Source organism: Takifugu flavidus, chromosome 19 (genome assembly GCF_003711565.1).
Source record: "Takifugu flavidus isolate HTHZ2018 chromosome 19, ASM371156v2, whole genome shotgun sequence".
Classification (NCBI taxonomy): Eukaryota; Metazoa; Chordata; class Actinopteri; order Tetraodontiformes; family Tetraodontidae; genus Takifugu; species Takifugu flavidus.
The window spans coordinates 11,439,274-11,461,972 of NC_079538.1; the positions used below are offsets into that span (position 1 = coordinate 11,439,274).

Sequence of the window (22,699 nt, forward strand, 5' to 3'; positions counted from 1 at the left end):
GTGAGGCACATTTGAATCGTAGCCCTTAATACTCGCGTGCGGTTTAGCGACCCGATGAAAGCCTTAAGCTCCATGGATCACTCCCGTCTCTCCTCCCTCCATCTGACCTGTTTTTTGGGCTGGGTTTCACTCACCTCCCATTCTCCAGTCCAGATTATCCAGTCAGCACACAAACCTGGCTATCTGAAGATTATCATGAGCTGCGATTTACATTTTTGGGGTTTCTTGTAGCATTGACTTCCTTTTGCCTTCCGGCCTGCCCTGAAATTCTTTGACAGGGGCAGTCAGTCCTGCATTTCTCAAAAACAAAGCTCAGTCAACCAGTCCAATCTCCACACCTTCGCTCATCTCCTCCGAGTCTTCTCCCATTCTCAGGTGACTTGTGTCTAATATGTGAGTGTATATTTGGAGAAATATGAAATCCCGGTATTAGACCGCCTCACAGAATTGTTAAAAATGTTGACTTCAGAAATACTGATGGCTAAAATTGTCCCATTCGGTGGTGCAACATTTTTATGACCAACTGCAACACTTGTTTAATTGTTTTAAATCATATTTTAATCAACCTTCCCAAACTCAGTGAGATACAATAAAAGTCTGTGTCATGCTCAGTAAATCTGGAAAAACAACCTGGATGAAAACTGATTTATTTGGTGTTTCAGTCTCTTGTCAGATGTGATCGTGTGGAAAAATGCTGATGTCAGTTCAGCGCAAAATTTCAGGTGATCACTTCAGAGCATCAGCTGTTGAATGTTGCTGAGAAAAAAGCTAATGATAGATGGTGATGACACAACTCTGAGAAGCGGCTTTGTTTGAAGATCATCCCGCCGTAGAGCCACTGGCCATGAAACTGCATATTGGCAAAAGATCGTATGTAATTACAGGGACGCCCAAAGGCTGCACAAACATATTGATCCTACAATATGTGCAGTCTTCTCTTCACTAGAGGAACTCCCTATGACCTCCTCATCGCTACTCTTTCCTCCCCCTGCTTTGCAGACCTAGCTCTCTCAAGCCCCCCAGGGAACTGAGAGAGTCTGCGTGCCTTGTGTGATGATCAGTGAGTCTTAGAGAGATCCTGACAGCCAATCATCTGTCTTCTTGTGGCATGCTGCTTGGCTTCACATTTCAGCAGGGTGCCATTTCTTATGTTCCTGCCCGGAGAGCTGTTTCATATTTGGAACGGACTGCTGATTTTTCTCTCATCTGACACACCGACACACCTCTGATAGCCCTGCAACGTGTTTACTCGGTGTTTACGCTGCAGCTTTGTTTTCAGGCAAGTACGCCTGCACGTGTCTACAGAAATCGCTCACCTCTTGCAAAATCAGTTTAGGGGAGTTGCAGGGGAGGCGTTTTCTTTTCTCTCTCCCACTGTTCCCTCACTATCCCCGTTTAAAAGGGAAACTATCCTATTGAAAATGTTCCCAGACTCGACTCAGTTAATGTGGAGAAAATGCATGTGGGGAGTTAATGTGATTTTGGCTGAGCAGATTAGAAATGTCTTTCATGGTCACATTCCAATATTAGTCCAGAGCTAAGCTCTAATATATGATTCTTTTGTGCTTAACCTCATAATGTCAAGAGACCCATAGTCAATTTTGGCATGAATATTCTCTTCTGGTGAGAGAAAAGTTAGCTCCTCCAATCTTCTAATACTGCATTGAAAAGCGAGGGGTTAGGGGAGTAGCATGTAGCAGAGGGGGTAAAACAGTATAAAAAGGAACATTTTGTGGCTATACTGGGGGGAAAACTCCTCGGGAAAGAGCATAAATTGCTATTCCAACACATGCTGCGAGTGACTCGATGTGTTGGGAGAGCCAACATTTGCCCAAATGATCCCAGCTGATGGGCTAAGCTAACAGACTGAGAGTCTCGTCTTCTCAGCAGGAGCCAAATCCTCAGAGTAAACATGAGACTGATCCACGTTCAATTTAAATGACCTCCGCGCTACTGTGTCATCAGAGGCAGAGGCAATTCAAATGCCTCAATCACACTGCACTCGATTCTGGTGGGATTAAGCCCCCAAATCAATTAGAAGTCTCCTCTTATCTCATCCTCCCTCTCACTTCTCCTTCTCTGGGGTTGAGGCCAAAAAGGAAAGGTGCTTAAGTGCAGTATGTGTGGTAGAAGCAGTCTCTGGCTTGTAATTATAATTGATAATAGTGAGATAATTAGAGCCAATTTCTTGCTGTGCTGAAGCTCCTCTCAAACTGTGAGCAATGTCAAATAAGGCACTCTAAAGTTCCTCTGTGGCACAATTCATCCAGCACCAAATCAGAACAAAAGTCATCATCTGAGACGCAGCGGTGCCATTAAAGTTTGGATCTCTTTTACTTTTCCCACCTAATAAATTGCTCACATATATGATTGAAATATTGCTGTTATACCTAAAGTGTTTGACCACAGGTTTCCAAGGTCAAACAGTGGCAGCATGCTGACCCCGATGCTTCATTTGAAAGAGCTAGTATTGCGAAATAGTTGCAGTAAATGGACAATACGAGGAGAGGTGTGACCTGTGAGGCCGTTCCTTCCCCGTCCGTGGCTGCTGTGCCTCAGCTCTGGGAAGAATACAGTTCTAAAGGACACAAGTGTCCTTCAGTGGCAGGATGAGAGTGAATCCTCCTTTGCCCTCTCTTTTTTCCTCTTTCTCCCCCAGCTCTTATGTCTCCTCCTAGTCCAGGAGAATCAAAGGAGATCATCTGCCTTACAGCCCCGTCTTAGAGGAGAAGGGGGCGTGAGGAGGTGTGTGCGGGGGATACTGATCTGATGGAAGCGAAGTAGCTGAGAGAATACTGGAGGATTGTCAAGGAAATATATTTAGTTTCGTCATTTCAGTTGCACGTTTGTGTCGGAAACCCTGTAAAGGAAGTTCTATGGTATATAATGTCTAACCCTGCTATCTATGACCATGTAGGAATAATTCTTTTTCTATATTTTTTAATGCTGTGACACAATTTGTTAACCTCTTTTCTGGGTCTTGTCACCTTTGTGTTGCATTATTTGCATTTTGAATCATCTTTGCGAGGTGTTTTGCATCTTGCTTGGTTCGACCCACACCTGACTTCATATACTTGAACATCACTGAAATACAGCAAATGTAGCCATCATTTGCCGCTTCATCAAACTATTTATTGTTTGCATTTCCAAACGCTGGCTGCAGGATTTTTCAGTCCACATACATGTATTCTTGCTTAATTACTGTAGCTTTGAGCCACGTCAATATCTGTGACAGATTTTGAAAAATTAAAAATACTCCAACCAACCAAAGGGTGAGTGTGCCGTCCTTGAAACACCTCGCTGGAATTGGAAAGTTTTGACGTGCCTGGACTTGTGCTGACAGTGAGATTAAAATGTCAAGCAGGAGTTTTTCCTCTGTTCTGCTCAGTCACTCAAGAGCAGCTGAGAGCTCAGCGGATGACGTGAATAGGAACAACTATTAAGGCAAGAAAGCATCATCGATGTGACGGCACATGTTCCTCAGACACTCACAATGGAAACAAAACAGAAAAGGACAAGATAGAGACGACTAAATAGAGGTAAATGCTGAATGAAGCACTGCTGAAAACCCATGGATGATTCAGAAGGACAACGAAGAGAGGTGGACACATGGGGGGACCACATGAAGAGGAACAAAGACAAGGCTTTCAGGCCCACAATGGTTTGTTTTTTTTAGCAGTTCCAGTTGCTGAAAAGAGGATAAATTCAGCAGAAAATGGCAGCTGGGCAGCACGAGCTCCAACATCACATGGATAGAGAAAAATGGGGATTTGTCTCAATTTTTTGGCAATGAAAAATCAAAAACTCATCAGCTAAAACAGCGCCGGTAAATTCAACCTTCGCTGTGTCAAAACACGTGGAACATGTGTAGATCCATCCATCTGTCCATCTAGGCAAGCCTTTTGCAAGTCAAGTGAGCACAGAAACATTTTTGTCAGTTGTTTTCCAAATATAATTTTAATACTGAAGCAGGAAACACTGACAACCTACACAGAACAAGTCAATGAGGACAAAGAATGGAATGCAAATGAATCTATATATGGATTTTTACCTGTGGCAGACATGCACGTGTCAAAGTGGAGAGCTCTTTGCTTTATTTTCTCCTTTTGTTTTTCACTTGTTCCGTCTGTCTGTCAGTAATCAATAGTCTCTTCATCAGATAAACGTGAGGAAGCTGCTTCAGGAAGCCAATCAGATAGCTTAAGTGGGAGGGAAGGACATTTCAGATCCAAATCAGCTACGATGAATCACAAGGGCACTGCTGATTCATAGGGCACGGCTTGATTTAGGCCTTAATAAGTGTGATTCAGCCCCAAAGTGGCTGCTCAAAATTGACATTCACAAATGTCCGAAAGCTTCAATGTTGTCACTCATCATATGGAACACAGCAGCTCATGCACAGTGATATCAGCAGGAGCTCATATAGACATCCCACCTGTCCCAGATCCCTCCCCTCCCGTACCCAGGGGTCCTTATATGGAATTTTCCGATAGTCACTGGAAGATTCACCAGCCTCAGCTCCAGTTACCTCAGCACCCTCCTGTCTCATTAAGGTTGTTGTTGAATCCCGTTCCTCCATCTAGAAATAGGTAACAGTAATAATTTTCCATAAATATGTTTGGAAGGTTCCTTGTACGTGAACAGTCCATAACTGAAGGAGCCGCTCCAGCACGGCCCATCCACAGCACTGACAAATTCTAGCTGAGCTTAAACTGGGGTCTCGAACCAGCCCGACATGGGCTGTCGTGTGTGGTGGGACCAGTGAGAACATGTGAACCCTGTCCAGCCTGCTGGGAATCGTAAATCAGCTAGATCCTACTCACCAAAATGGTTTTATTTCTTCTGAGCTACACACTGATGTTGACCACTCTGAGTCCTTGTCTTTGTCCTTCCAGAAAAGATCCTCACGTGCTTTACATTGTGGACATTGTCACTATTAGTCCTTGTTTTCCCCCCAAAACACCATTGTTGATTCCTAGCAACTAATCCAGTTTCCAAAATGGGAATTCATTTGTCAATAAAGATTGTCAGGGGAAACGACGGGAGAAAATGCGCAGTGGCGCAACGCCTGGAATGTAATTTGGAACTTGTGATGACTGAAGCTGCAGATTAGTTACAGGCTAAACTATAAAAGCATATTTGCACATTTTGGTCTCCCAGCATGAGCTGTTCCAAGGCCAGTACGCAGTGAACTTTCCATGTGGAGGCAAGGCCTTTAAATAAACAAACTCATTCCAGTATGTTTCTTTTTAGTATTCTTGATTTAAATGTAAAAGAAGCTGCCTAGTGTTCCTCAGTAAGAAGGATCACAGCACATAAGATACCAAAGGAAGTGAACCCGAGCCTTTGCTGGGGAATTAAATACACAGGATATGAAAAATGGCTGCCTAGCTGGCCACGTCCCTCGCTGCCATTTCTGTCTCTCTGGCTCACTGAAACACCTCAACCGGAACCGCTCTATTCCTAGAGCTGCTGGCCGGGTCCATATTTATTAGCATTCCCGCATTAATGTCTGACTGTATTTCAGCAGACAAATAACGAGCCAAGTCTCCATCGTGTGTGATGACTGATGTGTCCCTCATCCCCCAACAGCAGGTTTATTTCAGATTTGAAAGCAAACATTAACTGGCCAAAAATTACCCTTCTGCTTTATGTTCTATCTCCTCCTCCGACTCTGTTGCTTCTCTCTCCATCCTGCTCCTGCTATCGTACCCCGGAATCATCCATCAAAGCAATGGGGGAATAATGGGAGCTCCCTCTCTCCAGGTCGAAGTGACTGCTGTACCTTCCATTACGACTGAGACATGAGTGATTACTCTGCTGATGGAGGGGAGGTAATAAGAATGAAGTGATTTTAGTGAGAGTGGTGAGAGGATGCTGCTGGTTTTACTGGTATCCGTGCCTTTGTTTCAGCCTGGGAGGAGTGGGGTTTCTCCCTCACAGATACCCACAAACATGCCAGTCATTTTACTGCTTTGATATAAGGCAGCGCTGCATTTGTTCTAATACATATAGGCGTTATCTTCCAACAGAGCGCAACCTAAATAAAATCTGCCTTTTCTTCTTCTGTTTTTTTCATCTTGGAGAGCTTCAAAGCCCTTCTTCCAGTAGTCGCTTGGAAAACAAACGGCGCCCCTCTTGAAAGCATATGACAGTCATGCGTGTGTGGAGAAAAAAAAAGACACAGTCCACATGATTCATGTTCCGGCTGATTTTCGGTAAAAATTGCGGCAGGAACAAAGGAAGGAATGACTCATCTCCCCGGCGCTGCATTGTCGTGCGTTTTGATAAGCAGTCGTGCTGCCTGCAATTGGAAGAAATGTGTCATCTTTATGAAAATTAGGTGAACCCTGCAAGTTAATTGTTTCAAACACTCCGAGTCATTTACGAGGTGAGGAGGACTTTGTCGTCTCTCCGTGAGTATGCCTCATTCTCCGTCTTCAAAATCTAGAGCGTGACCTTTGCTTCTCTTTTCACGCAAAGACGTTGAAGAACCAAGATGAGCCAGTTTTCTTCCTTCATGTAGGTGTATGAAAGGAGACTCATCATATTTCACATATCACATATTTCCAGAGCTCTCAGATGGTGAAAATCTAATTTTATCAGCTTGGTATTTTTTTTGCAATGACATGAAAGGTGGGTCACATGAAAAATGGCTTTCTTGTGAACCAATTTGTAGTTTAAAGATTTGTCTTATCACACGCATTAAAACCTGCTGAGACACGAGAGGCGCAGCGCACAGACTTTTGACCTTTCTGAGAAGGTAGCACAAGCAGCTTCCATTTAAATGGACCGAGGTTCTGTCCTGCATCTGGCTCACATGAATTATGAGTGTGAGGCAGGTGTAGACCAGTGGCTGTGGGCTCATTGGTGTGTGATCCCACTTCACACGACCATCTGGACACGGTCTCAAACACTGAAATATCACACAATCAGTCGTGCCAGGTGTCAGGGCGCCCGGGTGGCCCTGGTTTCCCCTGGTTTCCCCTCCTTCACCTCTGGTGTAACACAGGCTGTTCTGAGCACTGTTGAGCAAAATGTGGCTAAATGTTGTGGCTAAAGGTGTACTGAGATGAGATTCCCGTTCAGATTTGCACATTTTGTTTTATGCAATAACGACATCCGCACTATTCATCTGCTGCCATTGAGGATTTGTGACACAGCTCCTGAGTTTATGTCTTCATGTTGCACTGGGAACAGCATCTTTTGCAGAGGTATTGATTTGTGGGGGAGATTTTCATCTTTGTGGAGGTCTTAAGACCATCCTCTATCCTTGAGAACTAAAGGATAAAAATGCTACAAGCTATATGAAAATGCTAATACCTCCAGGAGGTAGCTATACTTATTCTTTCGACAAAAACCAGACTGTGTTTATTGAGTTTTGGATTTGTATATCCCAAATATCAGGGAACATGGTTTAGAGAGTTAGTAACGTTTGAGTGTGTTTCTATCTGTAATAGAGGTTTTCTTTCTGGTTTAAAATGTTTGTGTCATGGGAAATAAATTCATTAAATGTAGCATTTCTGCATTTTGTCCCACTTATTTCTACATCAGAAAAGCTTCTATACCAAAAGAACCCTATATTTTAGCCAAAAGCAATATGTTTCTGTCTGAGCAGCCTGTTATTAGAACATATCAATGTGACAAAAAGAGAATCGTAACTGTCTGATTCTGTCTGATACAGAAAATAACAAAAGAAGACAAAAGCCATGAAACTGCTCACAGTGAATGATTAGCTGATGGTGAAAGTTGTGGTCTAAAATCACCTTTTTTTGTGTTCTTGCAGCCTTAATTGAGAGGATGATAGCTGTGGATGCGTTTTACACCAGATGAAGCCACCTTTGGTTCCCTGCGGGTGGACGGTGATGGAAGAGTCACCATTTTATGTGCAGCAGACTCATCCACGCTGCAAAACTACCGCTCAAACTTGTAGCAATAATCTCACTTCCCAATGCAGAGCTGTGAAATAAAAGCAGTCATCCAAGAAGACCGAATGTGTTCTGTGTTACACAGCTGGGATGTTTTAAACCCGTGGCCCTGTGGGAGTGATGGATCTCCTCTCTGAGAAGCAGCTACTCATGGTGCTTGAGACTGACATGGATGACTGTGATGGATGTCAGTATTTCTGCTTAGAAAATGTATGTAGAGGAATTCTGACCATGATTTATCATCAACCAACTCATGAGAACTAAATCTCAGGCCTGAAAAGGAGAACAAATGGGGCCTTTGCTATGAGTTCCATATACAGTATATGGCATTATAGTGAGTACAGTATGAATGCCTCCACACATGCACACCCTGGGCATAGATAGCTATAATACCCTGACATTTACTATGAAATATCATCCTTTTATCATCTGTATATCATCACTTATTTCCCCATAAGAACGACCTATTGATCTAAATATCACATCCATCCTGCTCAGCCACCCAAACTGCAGAACTCACACGCAAGTGCTCCCGAGCACCGGGAGATAAATGAATGTCCATTAAGGAGGTTAGCTTGGCCTGTTTGAGGACCAGCCCAGACTAGACCAGGCCGAATTGGATTCTAATAGATGTCCTTGATAGTGTAATCACTTTAACCCTCTAAGGGGCCTCTTAAGTGACCAAGCAGGCAGTAAGACAGGCATCAAGAGAGGCAGCAGGAGATTTCAGACAAAATTAGTGCCATTATGATCAATTAGTATTGCCGCTTTTGTTTGTTTGGGGAAGAGAAGGAAAAATTGAGCACATCTGACCTTTGTGTGGACGCAGTAAACCGTGGTATAGCATTATTAGGCCCCTCATGGATTATTGATAACAGCATAGCAGGTGGTGCCCAGTGGCAGCAGGCTTGTTGAAAAGTGTTTTTTGAGCTCAGCCTCATGGGACTGACTCACACATTTGTGGGGTATTTCTGGGGGAATGTGTGCAGGAGAACCATCGTTTCCCACCACACTGTTTAGAAGAATGAGCATCAAAAGAAGTTAAAAAAGAATAACCATGTGAAGATCAATAACTTTATCCATCTAGTCTTATAATCCTCTGTGAAACCGCAGTGTAATTTTAAACTTGGATTGTATATTTTAGGGTTTCACCTGTATTTGCAGGCTTCAGGTCTTTATTCGATAAACCAAAGCTGCCTTGCAGGCTCTCGTCTGTCGCCGGTCTGCTCTCCCTATGAAGTATTGGCTTTTGTGCATCTTTTATCCACTTTGTACATCAGTATTTACTTTGAAATCCACTGCAGTCATGAGCAACATACATATATACTCAAATTACCTTAATTTGAATTAATTCACATTTTTGCTATGTCGTCTGTGTCTCCTGGAAAACAATCAGAAGCTTGTGGAAATTCCAGGCAGTAATTCTTATTTCAAATGATGATGAAGGTGAAGTAGGTTCTTGGTTTTGGTGCAATTTTACATCTATTTTGCTGGTAATTACTGTGTTTATATGTCTCAAATATAGAGTGACACACACATAACTGATGCAATGCAGCTTTCATTGCTCCTGCATCTTAAGTAGTCACATCACACTCAGGAGAGTCAAAAGAGATAATGGATATTTGCAAAGTGCATATTAAGCAGACACATATGACAACTGTGTCAGCATAACTAAGCCTTAACAATAGGCCTTATTAACACTGTGAGCTAATAGTTGAAGAGTCTATCTGCTGCATCAGAGGTAAATGGAGGCTCAGCACCTTCCTTTGTGCAGAACTGCAGCCGATGTCAGGCAGGAGTCGGCTGAAGATGAACAATTCCGGGAGCAGAGGTATGAGGCAGATTTAGAGGGCTTCTCTTTCTGTTGAAGCCGTTATTGAAATGTAGTAACAATGAGGGTTTGTTTTTAACCTTTGGAAGACCAAACCAATTAAAATGTGCTTTAGATTAGCAAATTAGCCCAAAAAAACCAATGAAGACTTGCAGCTCAGTGTCCAGCTTGATATACTCTTCTGTGTTAAATCATCTTAAAATGATTTAAAGCGATCCCAGGGCACAACTTAATGAGGTAAAACTATGCAACATAAGGACAACTGAAAATATCGCATGTGAAAAGATGTCATTTGGGGGCCTGTTTCAATGAAAAATATAACCTTCAATATTGTCACATCATCATCATCATCATCATCATCATCATCATCATCATCATCATCATCATCATCATCATCATCATCATCATTAAAATGCATTTATTTCCTTTGCTAGTATGTAATTTTGGCCAATAGTAGCGTCTCAGGGAACTATTTTGCTCCCAAGGCGATAAAAGCGCCACACTCCAGTTACTGACAGTCATTTTCTGCCCATCTGTGAGGCGGAACTCGTTTAAAGATGAAACCAAAGATGTAAGAGGCACCCTATCACCAAAGAGGAACCCCTGCTGGATGGCCTGGTCAACCTGACATTCGTTAGTTTCCTGTGTGACAGCCACGTACAAAGCACTGTTGTACTGGTGTGATGACTTTGCCTGGCTCATACATATAGTCCATCTATGCACGTCACTTACTGCATGTATTATCTCATACGTTACAGCATGTTATGGCAGCTAAAACATACAGCGTTAGAAAACAAGTGGCTGTAGTGTTAAAGTAAACCATGATATTGTGTTGAATTCAGTTTGAAGCCACAATCAAAGGCTTGTAATTTATTTATTATGCCCTTTTGATACAAAGGGAAATAAGGTGTGACACCCAGGGTGAAAGTGCGAGCCACCATTATCCTTTTTAGTCATTCTAGCATATTTATTCAAGGTGTGAAGGTCCTGCATGTAGTTAGCGTTCATTTAAATTTTTAACGTGCATCACCTTTACGCGGGAGTTCTCAGCCCTTTTCCTCGTGTGACGCTCTGATAGGGCTCATTAGAGAGAGCTGCTGATTCATCTTCTCATCACAGTGATGCTTTAATTAGCTTATAATCCCAGGACATATTATCTGGGTCTTAGCTTTGATATTATTTCAACCAGGTGATAAAGGACCAATCAGAAACAGTCAGCATCATAGTGTGTGACATTCTTTCAAGCTATATGTATCGAATCGTACTGGACTTTTATTTTTCTCACTGTTAATTCTGGAATAATTCAGGCCTCCATAATTAGCCCTTGTTTTATTTTCTAAGGAACAACACAAGGCCATTGATGTCTTTCTTCTCACCTCCTTGTAGCCTTCCCTCAGTCAAAAGTCACTCGCACGCCCCAGGCTGTTTCTGTGTTTATCATCTAGAATTTGAGAAAGCACCACAGAAGAACAAACTGAGCGTCTCCAGATTTAGAATCCCACCACTGGTGTGAGCCACAGATGTTGGGTCTCAACGTGCAGTTCAGGGCCCTCAGGCAGGGCTGACCTTGGGCTTTATTCCATCCATCCATCCATCCATCCATCCATCCATCCATCCATCCATCCATCCATCCATCCATCCATCCATCCATCCATCCATCCATCCATCCATCCATCCATCCATCCATCCATGTTTATAGGTCTTGGTGATATATAACATGTCTTCTATCATATGTTGCTGTCCTGCTCTTCCTCTCAGGCTTTTTTAAGACCGGCAGGACTTCAGCACCGTGGACAGATCCACAGTTCTGGAACTGTCCACGGTCCTGAAGTTCCAAATCCTACTTCCCAAAACAGCCTTAACGGCCACAAAGTGTACTACAACTAACTGAGCCACGTCAAGCTCTAACAAATATATATATATTCATTTGAGCAAACATGGCGCGCAGGGACTGTTTGGGGCTGTTAATAACAACATTCCCGGAAGTTATAGAGAAAAGCAGCAAACAAAGCGTCCTCATCCGCGGACATTGTCCGGGTGGGTAATTTACCCTTCAGCTTTGAATTTTCCTCCACTCAGCAGAAGGCGGGTCAGAGCGTCTGGGTGGGAGAAATCCACGGGTCCGTCCTCATTCGCGCTGAGCGAGCCGAGCTGAGAGGTGCGCGTTCACAGAGCCGGCGGAAGAAGCGCTGCTGCCGCTGCCTCTGCCGCTTCACTTTTAATACCCCATCATCACCAGCATCAGCACCATCTCCTTCTCTCTTGCTTGGACAGAGAACATCCTATAGCATCGCTTCTGGACGGACTAACGTGGATTATCTTAATTTTCCTTGAAAAAAAAATAATTAAAAAGAACAAACAACCGATATCTGCACGGAATCGACTTTGCATTCTAAGGTAGGATTAAACAGGAGGTTTCATAATTATTATTGCTGTTGATTTCGAATATGGTGACTTTAATACGATTTGATTTTAGATTTGAAGGGGCCGGGCTGGTTAGAATTAGTTTGAAAGCTCTGACAGAACCCGGCAGGCGCGTTTGATTTGCGGGGAAGCCCTATCCTCAGGAGACCGACACAGTTCGTGACAAATGTAGGAACGAGTAAACGACGCCGTGATCCAAAGTTTCCATCCACGGAACCGCGTCCCGGACAGCTCCGGCTGTGTTGGACCGAACGCTGCCGCGCACTGGCGGCGCACTTAGAGCCAGTCAAATCGTTGGAGCGAGTCATAAACGCTGGAATTTCAACTGCAGCGCGTTTAAATTCGGGTTTCGAGCCGCATCACTAACAGCCAGACTGCCACCGTGTGAAGAGCAGAGGGAAAAGCCCGAGCACGGCTGGAAAACGTTCCGTGCCCTCTGTTCTGGGGCAGCAGGTCGGCTGTCCCTGACGGTTTCAAGTACTCGATTCTATACGCCTTTTTATAATCCGTGTTGGATTTATTTCATGGGATCATGCCTGTTGGCAGTAGAGGGTGTTATATTGCTGCAAAACTAACGTTTCTCTGTGTGCAACACTGACAGTGGAAGCGTGCCAGCCTTTATTTCTGGCATCACAGAAACCTCATGGAGGCTATGTTATTGCACATCCTGGTTAAATCTGCTTTAAGACCAGTACCAGACTAGTTTTACCCACTAAAAATGAAAAGGATTATGTTTAGCCTACAAATAAAGCTCTGATTGTGAAAGTCTGCCGCTCTCTCAGAGTACATGATAGATTTCTCACAGGAGATATTACAATCCCTTAAAAAAAAAAAAAATACTGCCGTTTATGGAGTTGTATTTTTGATGCTGATTATTTTGTGATATTTTTTTTCAATTTCTTTCTCCAGGCCATTCTGCTACTCTCGCAGAAACATACTGTGAAACATGAGCAGCACGATGGGAGGGAGGAAGGGCTGTCCAGTGCATGATGGGGGCTCACCTATGTTACAATCTATGTCAATAAATCTGAGGCAGAGAAGCTGGATAGTTATTAAATATCATATATGGCCGTTGGTGTCAGCAACTCACTTTATAAACATCAAGTTTACATCCTAAAAAAAAACCCAATCCACTAACTTCACTAAAATGATTATTTTAAAGACAGTTGAGTCACTCAGAAGACACCAATGTGTGGTAAATGTTTGTTAATGTTAGTGCTAGCAAAGCAACACGAGACCCTGCAAATAGCCCAAAATTGCTTCCTAATTATCTGGTTTCACCATCCAGAATGAGCCATCCAAAGGGTAACATTACTGTCACGTGTGGGGTTCACTGAAGGGTATCTTATCATAACAAGCCTGTGAGTGAAAGGATGACTAAAATACGCTCTGTGAAATTAGCCTTTTCACCACATTAGCCTGGAGGCTAGCAGAGGAAGCTAAGCTACGTCTGCATCTAGTCATTTATTTTACAGCAGCCCGATTAATGACCCCAGAGCCTGAATTGATGCACATCAATGCTTGGTTCCATTCAGATCAAACAAGGTGCGGCTCTTGTACATATTTGCTCGCTGGAGACGCTCTGCCACTCTAAATTGAACTTTAATTAATTTTATTAATTACAACTACATCCACCTTACTCAACATGGCTGCCATGAAAAAGCAAAGGTAGCCACGCAAACATGCAGCTTTTTATTTCATGGTAATATGAAAGTTTCAATTAGTGGTAGATAAATTGGAACAGACACTTGACAGGGCTTTCAAATTAAATGTCAAGGTCTCGAAATGGAGAACATTATAGCAAGACTGAAAACTGAATATGTAAGTTTGAACTGCTCACTCTTTGCTCTCAGGAGACATCGACTTTATCCTGGACACGATTGCCCATTTGAACAAACCAAACTTTTTGTGGCTTTTTCCAAAATTTATGACCCCTAATATCCCAGATGATATCAACTGACCATCCAGTGGTGTCGGTACTGAGAACGAAGGATGAGCTCCTTCCTGAGTAACCTGAGCTCAGCCAAGGATGCTGCTGAGAATAACTGATTTCAGTCTCTGCAAAATATGAGGTGCACATGCATCAGTACGCTTCCAGCTCAGATATTTAGTAACACACGCAGGACTCACACAAACCTGCATCACCACTAAAGTTCTGCCTTGGTGCTAAGAACATTTGAATTGGATTGGAAAACGCTTAACATTTCTTCCAACAGGTATTGACAGATCACTGTCTGTAAAAAAACATCAGGAAATGTAACTAAAATTGGTATTGACGACCAAATTCAAGACCTTAGCGTTATCAGTACATGTGCACATGCATGTGGGTCATGTGATTTGATGTGTTCAGTACAACATTAATCACCAAAAGCACAGAAAAGATATGTGTTTCCATTTTCGAGAAGAAACGTAGCTCTAAATGCAAAAGTCAATGTAAATGAGCCTTGCACGACCTGAGCCAGCATGCTAGCCTTCTTAGCATCGCCTGCTACATTTATCCTGCACAAGGACACCTGATGCTCTGCTCAGACAATACACAAGAAGTTGTTAATTTAATAGAAGCCAGTTCCACTTTTCATAGGCAACTGGCAGCTCAAGTTTCACAGGCATGTAGAGCCTTACTTATTCAAGGAACACACACACACACACACACACACACACACACATGCATAGGTTCTCAACAGGTACTTTTAGATCAACACAGTTGTTGTTTTCACCACACACGACATTTTAACCTCTGTTGTATCAGTCACTTTTTAAGAAAAAGACAATGATTCAGCCAGGCAATCTACTGTTGTCAAAGAGATTCACAACACTCATGCACCACAACACACATGCGTACACCCCGGACATTAGCATAGGTATCGGTTACTAGAATTCAATAGCCTGCCTGCTGCGGCAAGATAAACTATTCAGGGCAGGTGGTTAAAGGCCCTATTGTGTTGCAGGGGCCGGTGTTACCGCCATGATTGGACGGGGCGTTTGTCTGCTAGGCAGCCCACTGCCAAAACAATTGCAAGGGCAAAAGGGTTGGAGGAGTATACACACATATAAAGTTTCATCACATGATTCATTTCTGCCTCTGCTGAACAAATTGAGGCACAACCCAATGAATGGAGGCGCAGCAAGCCACTGCTTGCCACTACTCCACAATTTCCATCTGCTTATTTGAATCCACACAAAAAGCGATTTTAAAAGTGTTAAATGATGTCAGTCCAGCCTCAATAGATAGCAATAGGGCCAATTTCTGAATAGCTGTTTATGATTGTAAAGCCCCAAGAATGTGAAAATGAGAAAGTAGGAATGGATAATTAGTCATATTTATCAGGATCTGAACAGGTCCTTACAGGCAGCGGGCTAACATTCGAGGTCAAACGCGTTCTTTCCTGTAGAAACATTTCTGATTTTTAGTGAAATGTTAGCATTCTAGCGCTTGAATGGCCACAGAAAGAAGATTTTCACTGAGCAGCACTGCTGCCATTATTCACCAAATAAATGTTGAAATAACACAATACCAGAAAAAAGAGAAAAATCTTTTTTTGGTAATCTTCATTTATTAGGAAGGTTTCTAACTTTTCTTGACCATGGGTTCTTGAATGTCCTTTCCACTGTGAAAAAACATCTTTTTTGATGAAAAGCTTCTGTTTTTGTGCTTTTCAGTTCTGAGGAAGATGTGGCACGGAGCAGGACCAATGATGACGGCTGTGCTTTTTAATCCTGGAAGTCGCCTCAGAGAAAAATCCACATTTGCAGCTCTGAACCACTGACAGCACCTTCATCGAAGCCCTGTGACCCCCTCCACTTGGTGTTGAACTTGGATGTTATCACCAAATCTTTACCCTCTAAACAGAAATTTCCCATTGGATTCTGTCTACATTCTGATTTGAAGATATAAAACGGAGATATTATTATTATTACTGTGTTATAAAAATGATTTACATGGAATATAACATTGAGCAGATGGTTCCTGGAACCCAGGCCTAACCAGATGTTATCATTTTGAGAATTTGTACCCAGTTTCGCTTCTTCTGCTGCATCTTCTCCTTCTCAACGATGCGTCCCAACAGTCTACCTGCTCATGTCCTCCTGCTGCTCAGTACTGTCCTGGTTCTGAGTGCAGGTTTAGAGTTCACGGGCTCCGAGGGTCAGTGGGCTCGTTACACCCGCTGGGATGCCAGCTCCAGAAGCGACCTGATGTTCCAGTTTAAAACTTCAGAGCCAGAAGGCATGCTGCTCTATTTTGACGACGGCGGGTTTTGCGACTTTCTTCTCCTCACGGTGTCTGAGGGCAGGCTCCAGCTCCGCTTCAGCATCGACTGCGCGGAGACCACTGTCACCTCCGGCCAGATGGTCGACGACGGCCGCTGGCACTTTGCCGCCGTCAACCGGCACAATTTGCGGACCGGCTTGGCTGTAGACGGGCAGACCAAGACGGGAGAGGTGAGGCCCCAGCGACAGTTCATGAAGGTCGTCAGTGACCTCTTCCTTGGTGGACTTCCGGGGGACATCCGCACCTCCGCTATCACCCTGCCCTCCGTTCGCGAGCTACCGCCGTTCAAGGGAATTATCACAGATCTCAGTTATGGGAGTAAGCAGCTGCCGATGCTGATCAACAGTCAGAAAGTGCGCTTGGAAATGATGGGCCTTTGTACAGAAAATCCCTGCGAGAATGGAGGGATCTGCTCTCTGGCAGACGGAGAAACCTACTGTGACTGCACCAAAACTGGATATGTGGGTCGATACTGTACAGAAGGTAAGAGCTGTGCAGCTTTGTGTGTCAAGTGCTGCATTTTGATCAAAGCCTTTGTGAAATGCTAAAAAGGTTTCCGCAAAAAAAAAAAAAAAAAAAAAATCAACCCAATTTTATCAATTTTATATGATTTGATGTGATTTTTTTTAAACATCTAATGGATCTTTGTGTTCCAGACTGCAGGGTTATCAGGAACTCTAACATTTGTGACATCAAACTGCTTTCAAGGTCTATGATGTAACTTTTGAAAGGAGCAAGGTCTTGAGATGGTGCTGAATATTTAAAATATTCCGTGCTTCTCTGTTTGCTCCAGTCTGAATTGTATGTCACAATGGGGATGTACACACACCACGGTGAGGTAGCAGAAGAGCGTCAGAAGCGTCTAAATGCCATAAACATTGATAGAAAGAATCACACATGCAGTCAAATATTAACCTCGCTGGCTGGATCCTGACCAGAATACAGCCTGCAGTAGATCACATCACCCTTACTGAGCCTTGGATGAGCTCATACTGGAGAGGGAGAGTATCAGATATTAAAGTGTGACATTGAAAATGGCTCCACGGTGAGGAAAGTCAAGGAGAGTCAAGGTTATTGATAGAGTGTAGCAGAAAAGGAGCATTTGACCGCAGGCAGATTTCTCCAGAGTCAATATCTGTTTGCTCAGCAGCTCATGTCGAACCCGGGTGAATACAGAGCGACACTGCCAACCTCAGAAATCACAAAGTTCTTGAACTGAGCATGTTTGCAGGTTGCTGGTCTTTTTATACCACCTTAAGATCTGATGTGGGAGTTAAGTTGATGGTGATGTGATCAGCATTTCCTTTCCTTCCACAGCGGTTGCTTTTGATGAGGAAGCTGTGGATGTGGCATTAGCTGATAGGACTAAAATGACAACACTCAGGTCACTTTTCTTCACTGAGCAAAGTGCACATTTTGCGTGCTGGTGCAGGGACCTGAAGGTACACACGGTGTTCAGACTTGAAATGGCTCTTTTTATTCTCTTTTCTCCCTCTTGTAGCACAGTGTAATACTCTTCAATCTATTTTGAACTCAGCAGCCTAAAGAAAACAAATATAGTTCTATATTTTTCCTCGGTACTCAGTCTAATTTATTTAAAATTTGAGGTAAAGTTTAAACATTTTAAACATTTTTTACCTCTCTGATTATTTCCTGCTGGCCTCTCCTGCTGCTTTAGGACTGCTTTAAAACATATTTCACCGTGTAGCAACGCCAGCTGTTGCCGGGACAAACATTTTGTATGAAGACCAATAATCCGGCACAACACAATCTCGCTATAATCTCATGATTCCTTTCTTGATGTGTCTGAACTGTAAAATATGACTTTGTGTGAAAAGACCCATGTCAGATTTCCCTCACCGCTGACCTACTTCCTGCCTGCCTAAACCTGACTAACATGGCTTATGGATGAATCCATTTGGCTAGAAATCAGGGGAATGCTCACTGAACACCACCCCCCTGTTTGCAATGAAAATGTCATAATTTGTGTCTGATTTTACAGGGATGTAAAATAAGCATCTTTGTTTTCTCCCCTCCTCTCGTTTTGATATCATTTGCTCCACAAATGAAGCTCTTTGGAGCTTAAATCTCGAGCGCTGTGCCAGTGGCGATGCCCTGGACTGCACGCAATGTGCTGGTTGCAGATCATTCAAGTGCACATTCCGGACTTGCCCCCTTTTCTCTTCATCCTATCTGCTCATTGGCTCTGTGGAACGCCTGATGGGGGAGAGAGCTGACAGGGGGACTATGACAACCTCGGGTTAAGACAACCAAGGTTTTAAGAGTGCACTTCACAACTGAGCCAGACAGTTAGGACAGGGGCAGAGACAGTCACATCTCAGCCCTGGGGCTGAGCACACTGTGACAAGTGAATTCACCACAGGCCCCTTACACCCCAAAATCTCCCAGGAGGTCAATCATTGGACAAGAACCAACCCACAACTTGATTCTCCTCTGTCGGCCCCTGAGAGACATCTGCACCTCAATTCTCAAGCAATAAAAGTGCAAAGCAGCCAGCGTCGTCACCTCAGCTTCCCCCTCCGATCTGAATGCTGCTCTCTCCTGCCGTCACTGTTAACTGATGTGGCCGATTGTTGATTATGCCACAGAGAGGGAGACCAGAGATTAGGGACACGATGAAAACAGAAGCGGCTAATTTCCCCTGGAAAATGCCTGCACAAACCTTACGGTTAGTTTAAAGCATCAAGCAAACAAGCACAGGACTTGATCTTCAGTCGCACCTGCGTATCTCCAAGCACCCGAGTCATTTAAGCAACCATCGAGCAACACGTGGCTGCAGGCGAGTTTCAGAACACTCCAGTTTGGCCACATTCGGTCGCAGTTTGATGCAAATAATTGCCAAGCACACCTGTTTTTCTTTCTCGGCCTACTGTTGCTTGGGCTGCAAATGCGTTTCAAACGTTTGTGCATTTGTATTTTCATGGCTCGTGCACATACATCGAGAGGCATGCATGTCAGCACACACAGGCGCACGGACATGAAGCAGGGAGGCCCCAAAGCTGCTCGTTAAAATGGGCAGATGGCTGGCTGACTGGCTGAGAAGACTGGACCTTGGAATTTTTTTTTTACCAGCCATATTTCTAATGGGAGCCTTCCAGCCCTCTGGCCTGAAGGGAAAATGCAAGTTAAGGGATAAATTACCATGTGTTGATGAGACATGAAAGTAAGGGACGCATGAGTGGAACAGATTATATTTGTGCCAGCTGTGCTAAAAAAAGGTCCATTGCTTTGCTCTGAATTCGGTGCATACGGTCATGGCATCAATCGTCGGCTGTCATGGCAGTCACATGGTGGCCCGGTGGCTCCGTGAGCTCCTGCAGTTCTTATCCAAACTGCCCAGCTTCGCCAGCAGCTTAGCACCATGAACAGTTTGCCGTTTAAAACACATGTTCAGGCTCTCCTCCCATGTGGATCAGGATCTATCAGTGCGACTAAATGTGTCAGGGCTCTGAGCTGAAACTAGACGGCCCTCAACCCTGAACACACTCGTCTGCTTCACCAGGCTGGGCTGAAGTCAAAGTTTCAGCCATTTTCTTAATACCAGTGTGATTCCTCTCCTATTAACTCTGCAAATATCACAATTTTATGGTAATGATCTGCACAGTGGCCCATATTCAAAGCAGTTGAATTGATAGGGGTGGCATTAGGGAAGTCTTCTAAATACCCAAGGGTATTTTTCATTTACAATGAGATGTGCATAAGGTCAGGGCTATTATCAGCTGCTCTGGATCCTTTAATAAATATGCAAAACTTTTTGTCCCAATCCAATAACGTGCATTTGTGGTAAATGATATGAGGAAGCCCTTCCCTTTGAAATATGCAGCAGTTTGATGGAAGGTGAGTAATTGAAGGCAAGGGCAAGCAAAATGTTAGGCTATGGCTAAAACGGCACCTTTGGGCTGAGCTTGGGGATTAATAAACAGACATGGGGGGAAAAAAATGACAGTTACAATAATCTCACTATAAAAATAGGTCAGAGAGGGGAGAAAATAAATAAATAATGTGTGCAGAGGCTCTGATTCCAGAGCAGGGGGCATTTGTGTCTAGTGCCCTAGCTGAAAATTATGTTTGGATTTGAGTGGTGAAGCTGCTGGTAAAATAGAGCAGAGGATTATGCTCAGGCCACATGTCCTCTGCAGCACATTGGCTTGTTCTAGCAACTGTCGCATCAAGAGAAAAGGTTTTATCTACATGGGAAGCTGAGCAATTGAACATGCGCACACAGCGTCCGCCTGCTTATGGAGCACGAGCGTTTGCAATTTTGCACTGTCAGAAGAAAAATAATACGCATATGTGTTCATTCAGCCTGACAACATTCAGGGGTGTTAATTTATCAAGAGCCAGAGCTATGCCTGCGTCCGTCAGCCAGCCATCATCGCCTCCTCATTTCCAATTCCTGCGATGTCCTTCTCACTCTCCTTCCAATGTCATTCTGGTTCGGAAAGAAAAGCAGCAGACATTCCAGAGAGCCTTTGAGATCGGGTGGGGGGAATAAATAAACTAATTCCCCTACTTAATAAAATTCAGCATTTTAAACAGACTTAATCCTTTCAGAGCAGATGACACAGAATGAAAATCATCATTTAGATCCAGCTTTGGAGAGACGGGCCCGGCCACTGTGGACGGAGATCAAGGCAGGTCGTTCTGTAAATTGATCACACGCTGTGTGTGAGCACACGCTCGCACAGTCTCTCTTAATTAAGATTAGTTCACTTTCTTCTCATCTGTCCTTGATAGTCTCAAGGGGCTCTGATTACAGAAAACTCTCAATATTCATTTTAGGTTACAAATACCACCTGCGAGCTAAAGAGACTTGAAACGTTATACCTTCTGTGATCTCTCATTTGCCCTGAATCAGACACAAATTTGATACAAGGTGACGTCGATGGCTGAGTCAAGCTAAATCTGCTTTAGTTTTTTTTTTTAGAGGCGTTACAGGCATCATGAGCATTCCCCAGAGAAAAACACAAACACGTGCGCTGAATGTGGGTCAGCCAGGAACACAATGTTGGGTGGCTGGTTTAAAGAGGCAGAGGTGGAGGAGAAAGATATGGGTCTGGAAAGAAGCATCCTAACATCCACAAACCTCACAACGCCATAAATCCTCCGGGATTCATGCCTCTCGTTGCGTATGCGAGGCTCCCTGTGCAATGAAGGGTGCAGAATATTATATTAATCTAATGATATTCGAGTTTTTTTGCCAAGAAAGTGCTGTGATATGACTTTGGAGGTGAGTCGTCAGATGAAATTGTTTTTCTCTCCACAGGGAATGTCATGGAAGTGACAGTTTTGATCAGACATGTTAAGGGGCAGCTCTCTGCACCCTTACATGCAGACTCTGAAGTGTGTGGTACAGTTTGCATGTTAAAACCACATGCAAATACTGCTAGAGTGTGTTGCTAATGTACAATCTCTTCTCTTTCTTTCCTCTGATGACACCACAGCTGTTCTAAGAAAACCAGGTGAGTTTGAAGAAGCCAAAGTTTAAGCTGATTCAACTAAATCACCAAACTTTATTGATTTAGACTTAGTGAAAGTAAAATAAGGATATTTTGTCATTTGTAACGGCTGTTTCAGAGTAAACAACTTAATATTTGCATATGTTGCTGCTCCATAATTATCTGTCTCTTGCAAGAGAAAGCTTTTAAATGCACTTGGGAAAGCTTTGCTTTTAGAGTGATTGTCATGGTTTGCCATCATGCAAAGCATGCATAATGACAATACAACTGTAGTATTGGCGTGTCTCTGTGTTCATCTTCTCTCTCTGTTCTCTTCCTCTGTGTTTGCTTTCTCTTTTCAAGGTCTCGCACACCTGAAGGCAGAGCAAGGTACTCTTTCCTCTGTAGCGCTCTATTTTTTCCTTCCTTTTTTGCTTTACTCATTGGTTTTGGGGCATGTGCACTGCGCGCTTTGACAAGTTGTCCGTGTCCATTTGTGTGCTGTGATGATTCCCTTGTTGCTGTGGAATAGCAGGATGGTTTGTGTGTCTGTATCTGTTGTGTTGTGTATGGAGGATGCGCGAGGATGATGCATGTTCCTCATTTCGCATTCACCCTCCTCATGCTTCTGCGTCTCTGCGCCCTTGTTTCATGCAGACTTTTTTAGCATTACGTAATTGTGTAGGGGTTTTATTCCTACAGCTAAGATGCGGTGACACACTGCACTGTTCCTGCTTGACCTTTGTAGCATCTGGGAAAGGGAAACTAGGCTGGCAGGGATGAAAAT

The 22,699-nt window shown here is 43.6% G+C and overlaps 1 protein-coding gene across 23 annotated transcripts in view; it reads left to right on the plus strand.

Moving 5' to 3' along the window:
• The window catches only part of nrxn3b (neurexin 3b), a 302,073-nt gene that overhangs the window by 97,148 nt on the left and 182,226 nt on the right, over positions 1–22,699 (plus strand). For 4 of the 23 annotated variants that reach the window (XM_057016585.1, XM_057016589.1, XM_057016588.1 and 1 more), the window contains exons 1-4: positions 11,742–12,173; positions 15,851–16,936; positions 21,919–21,936; positions 22,276–22,302. In XM_057016585.1, the coding sequence (XP_056872565.1) occupies positions 16,237–16,936; positions 21,919–21,936; positions 22,276–22,302 (745 nt within the window). In that variant the 5' untranslated portion in view covers positions 11,742–12,173; positions 15,851–16,236. Of the gene's footprint in view, positions 1–11,731; positions 12,174–15,843; positions 16,937–21,918; positions 21,937–22,275; positions 22,303–22,699 lie in introns of those variants that run through there. The other 19 variants (XM_057016599.1, XM_057016601.1, XM_057016609.1 and 16 more) reach the window with 13 other exon arrangements.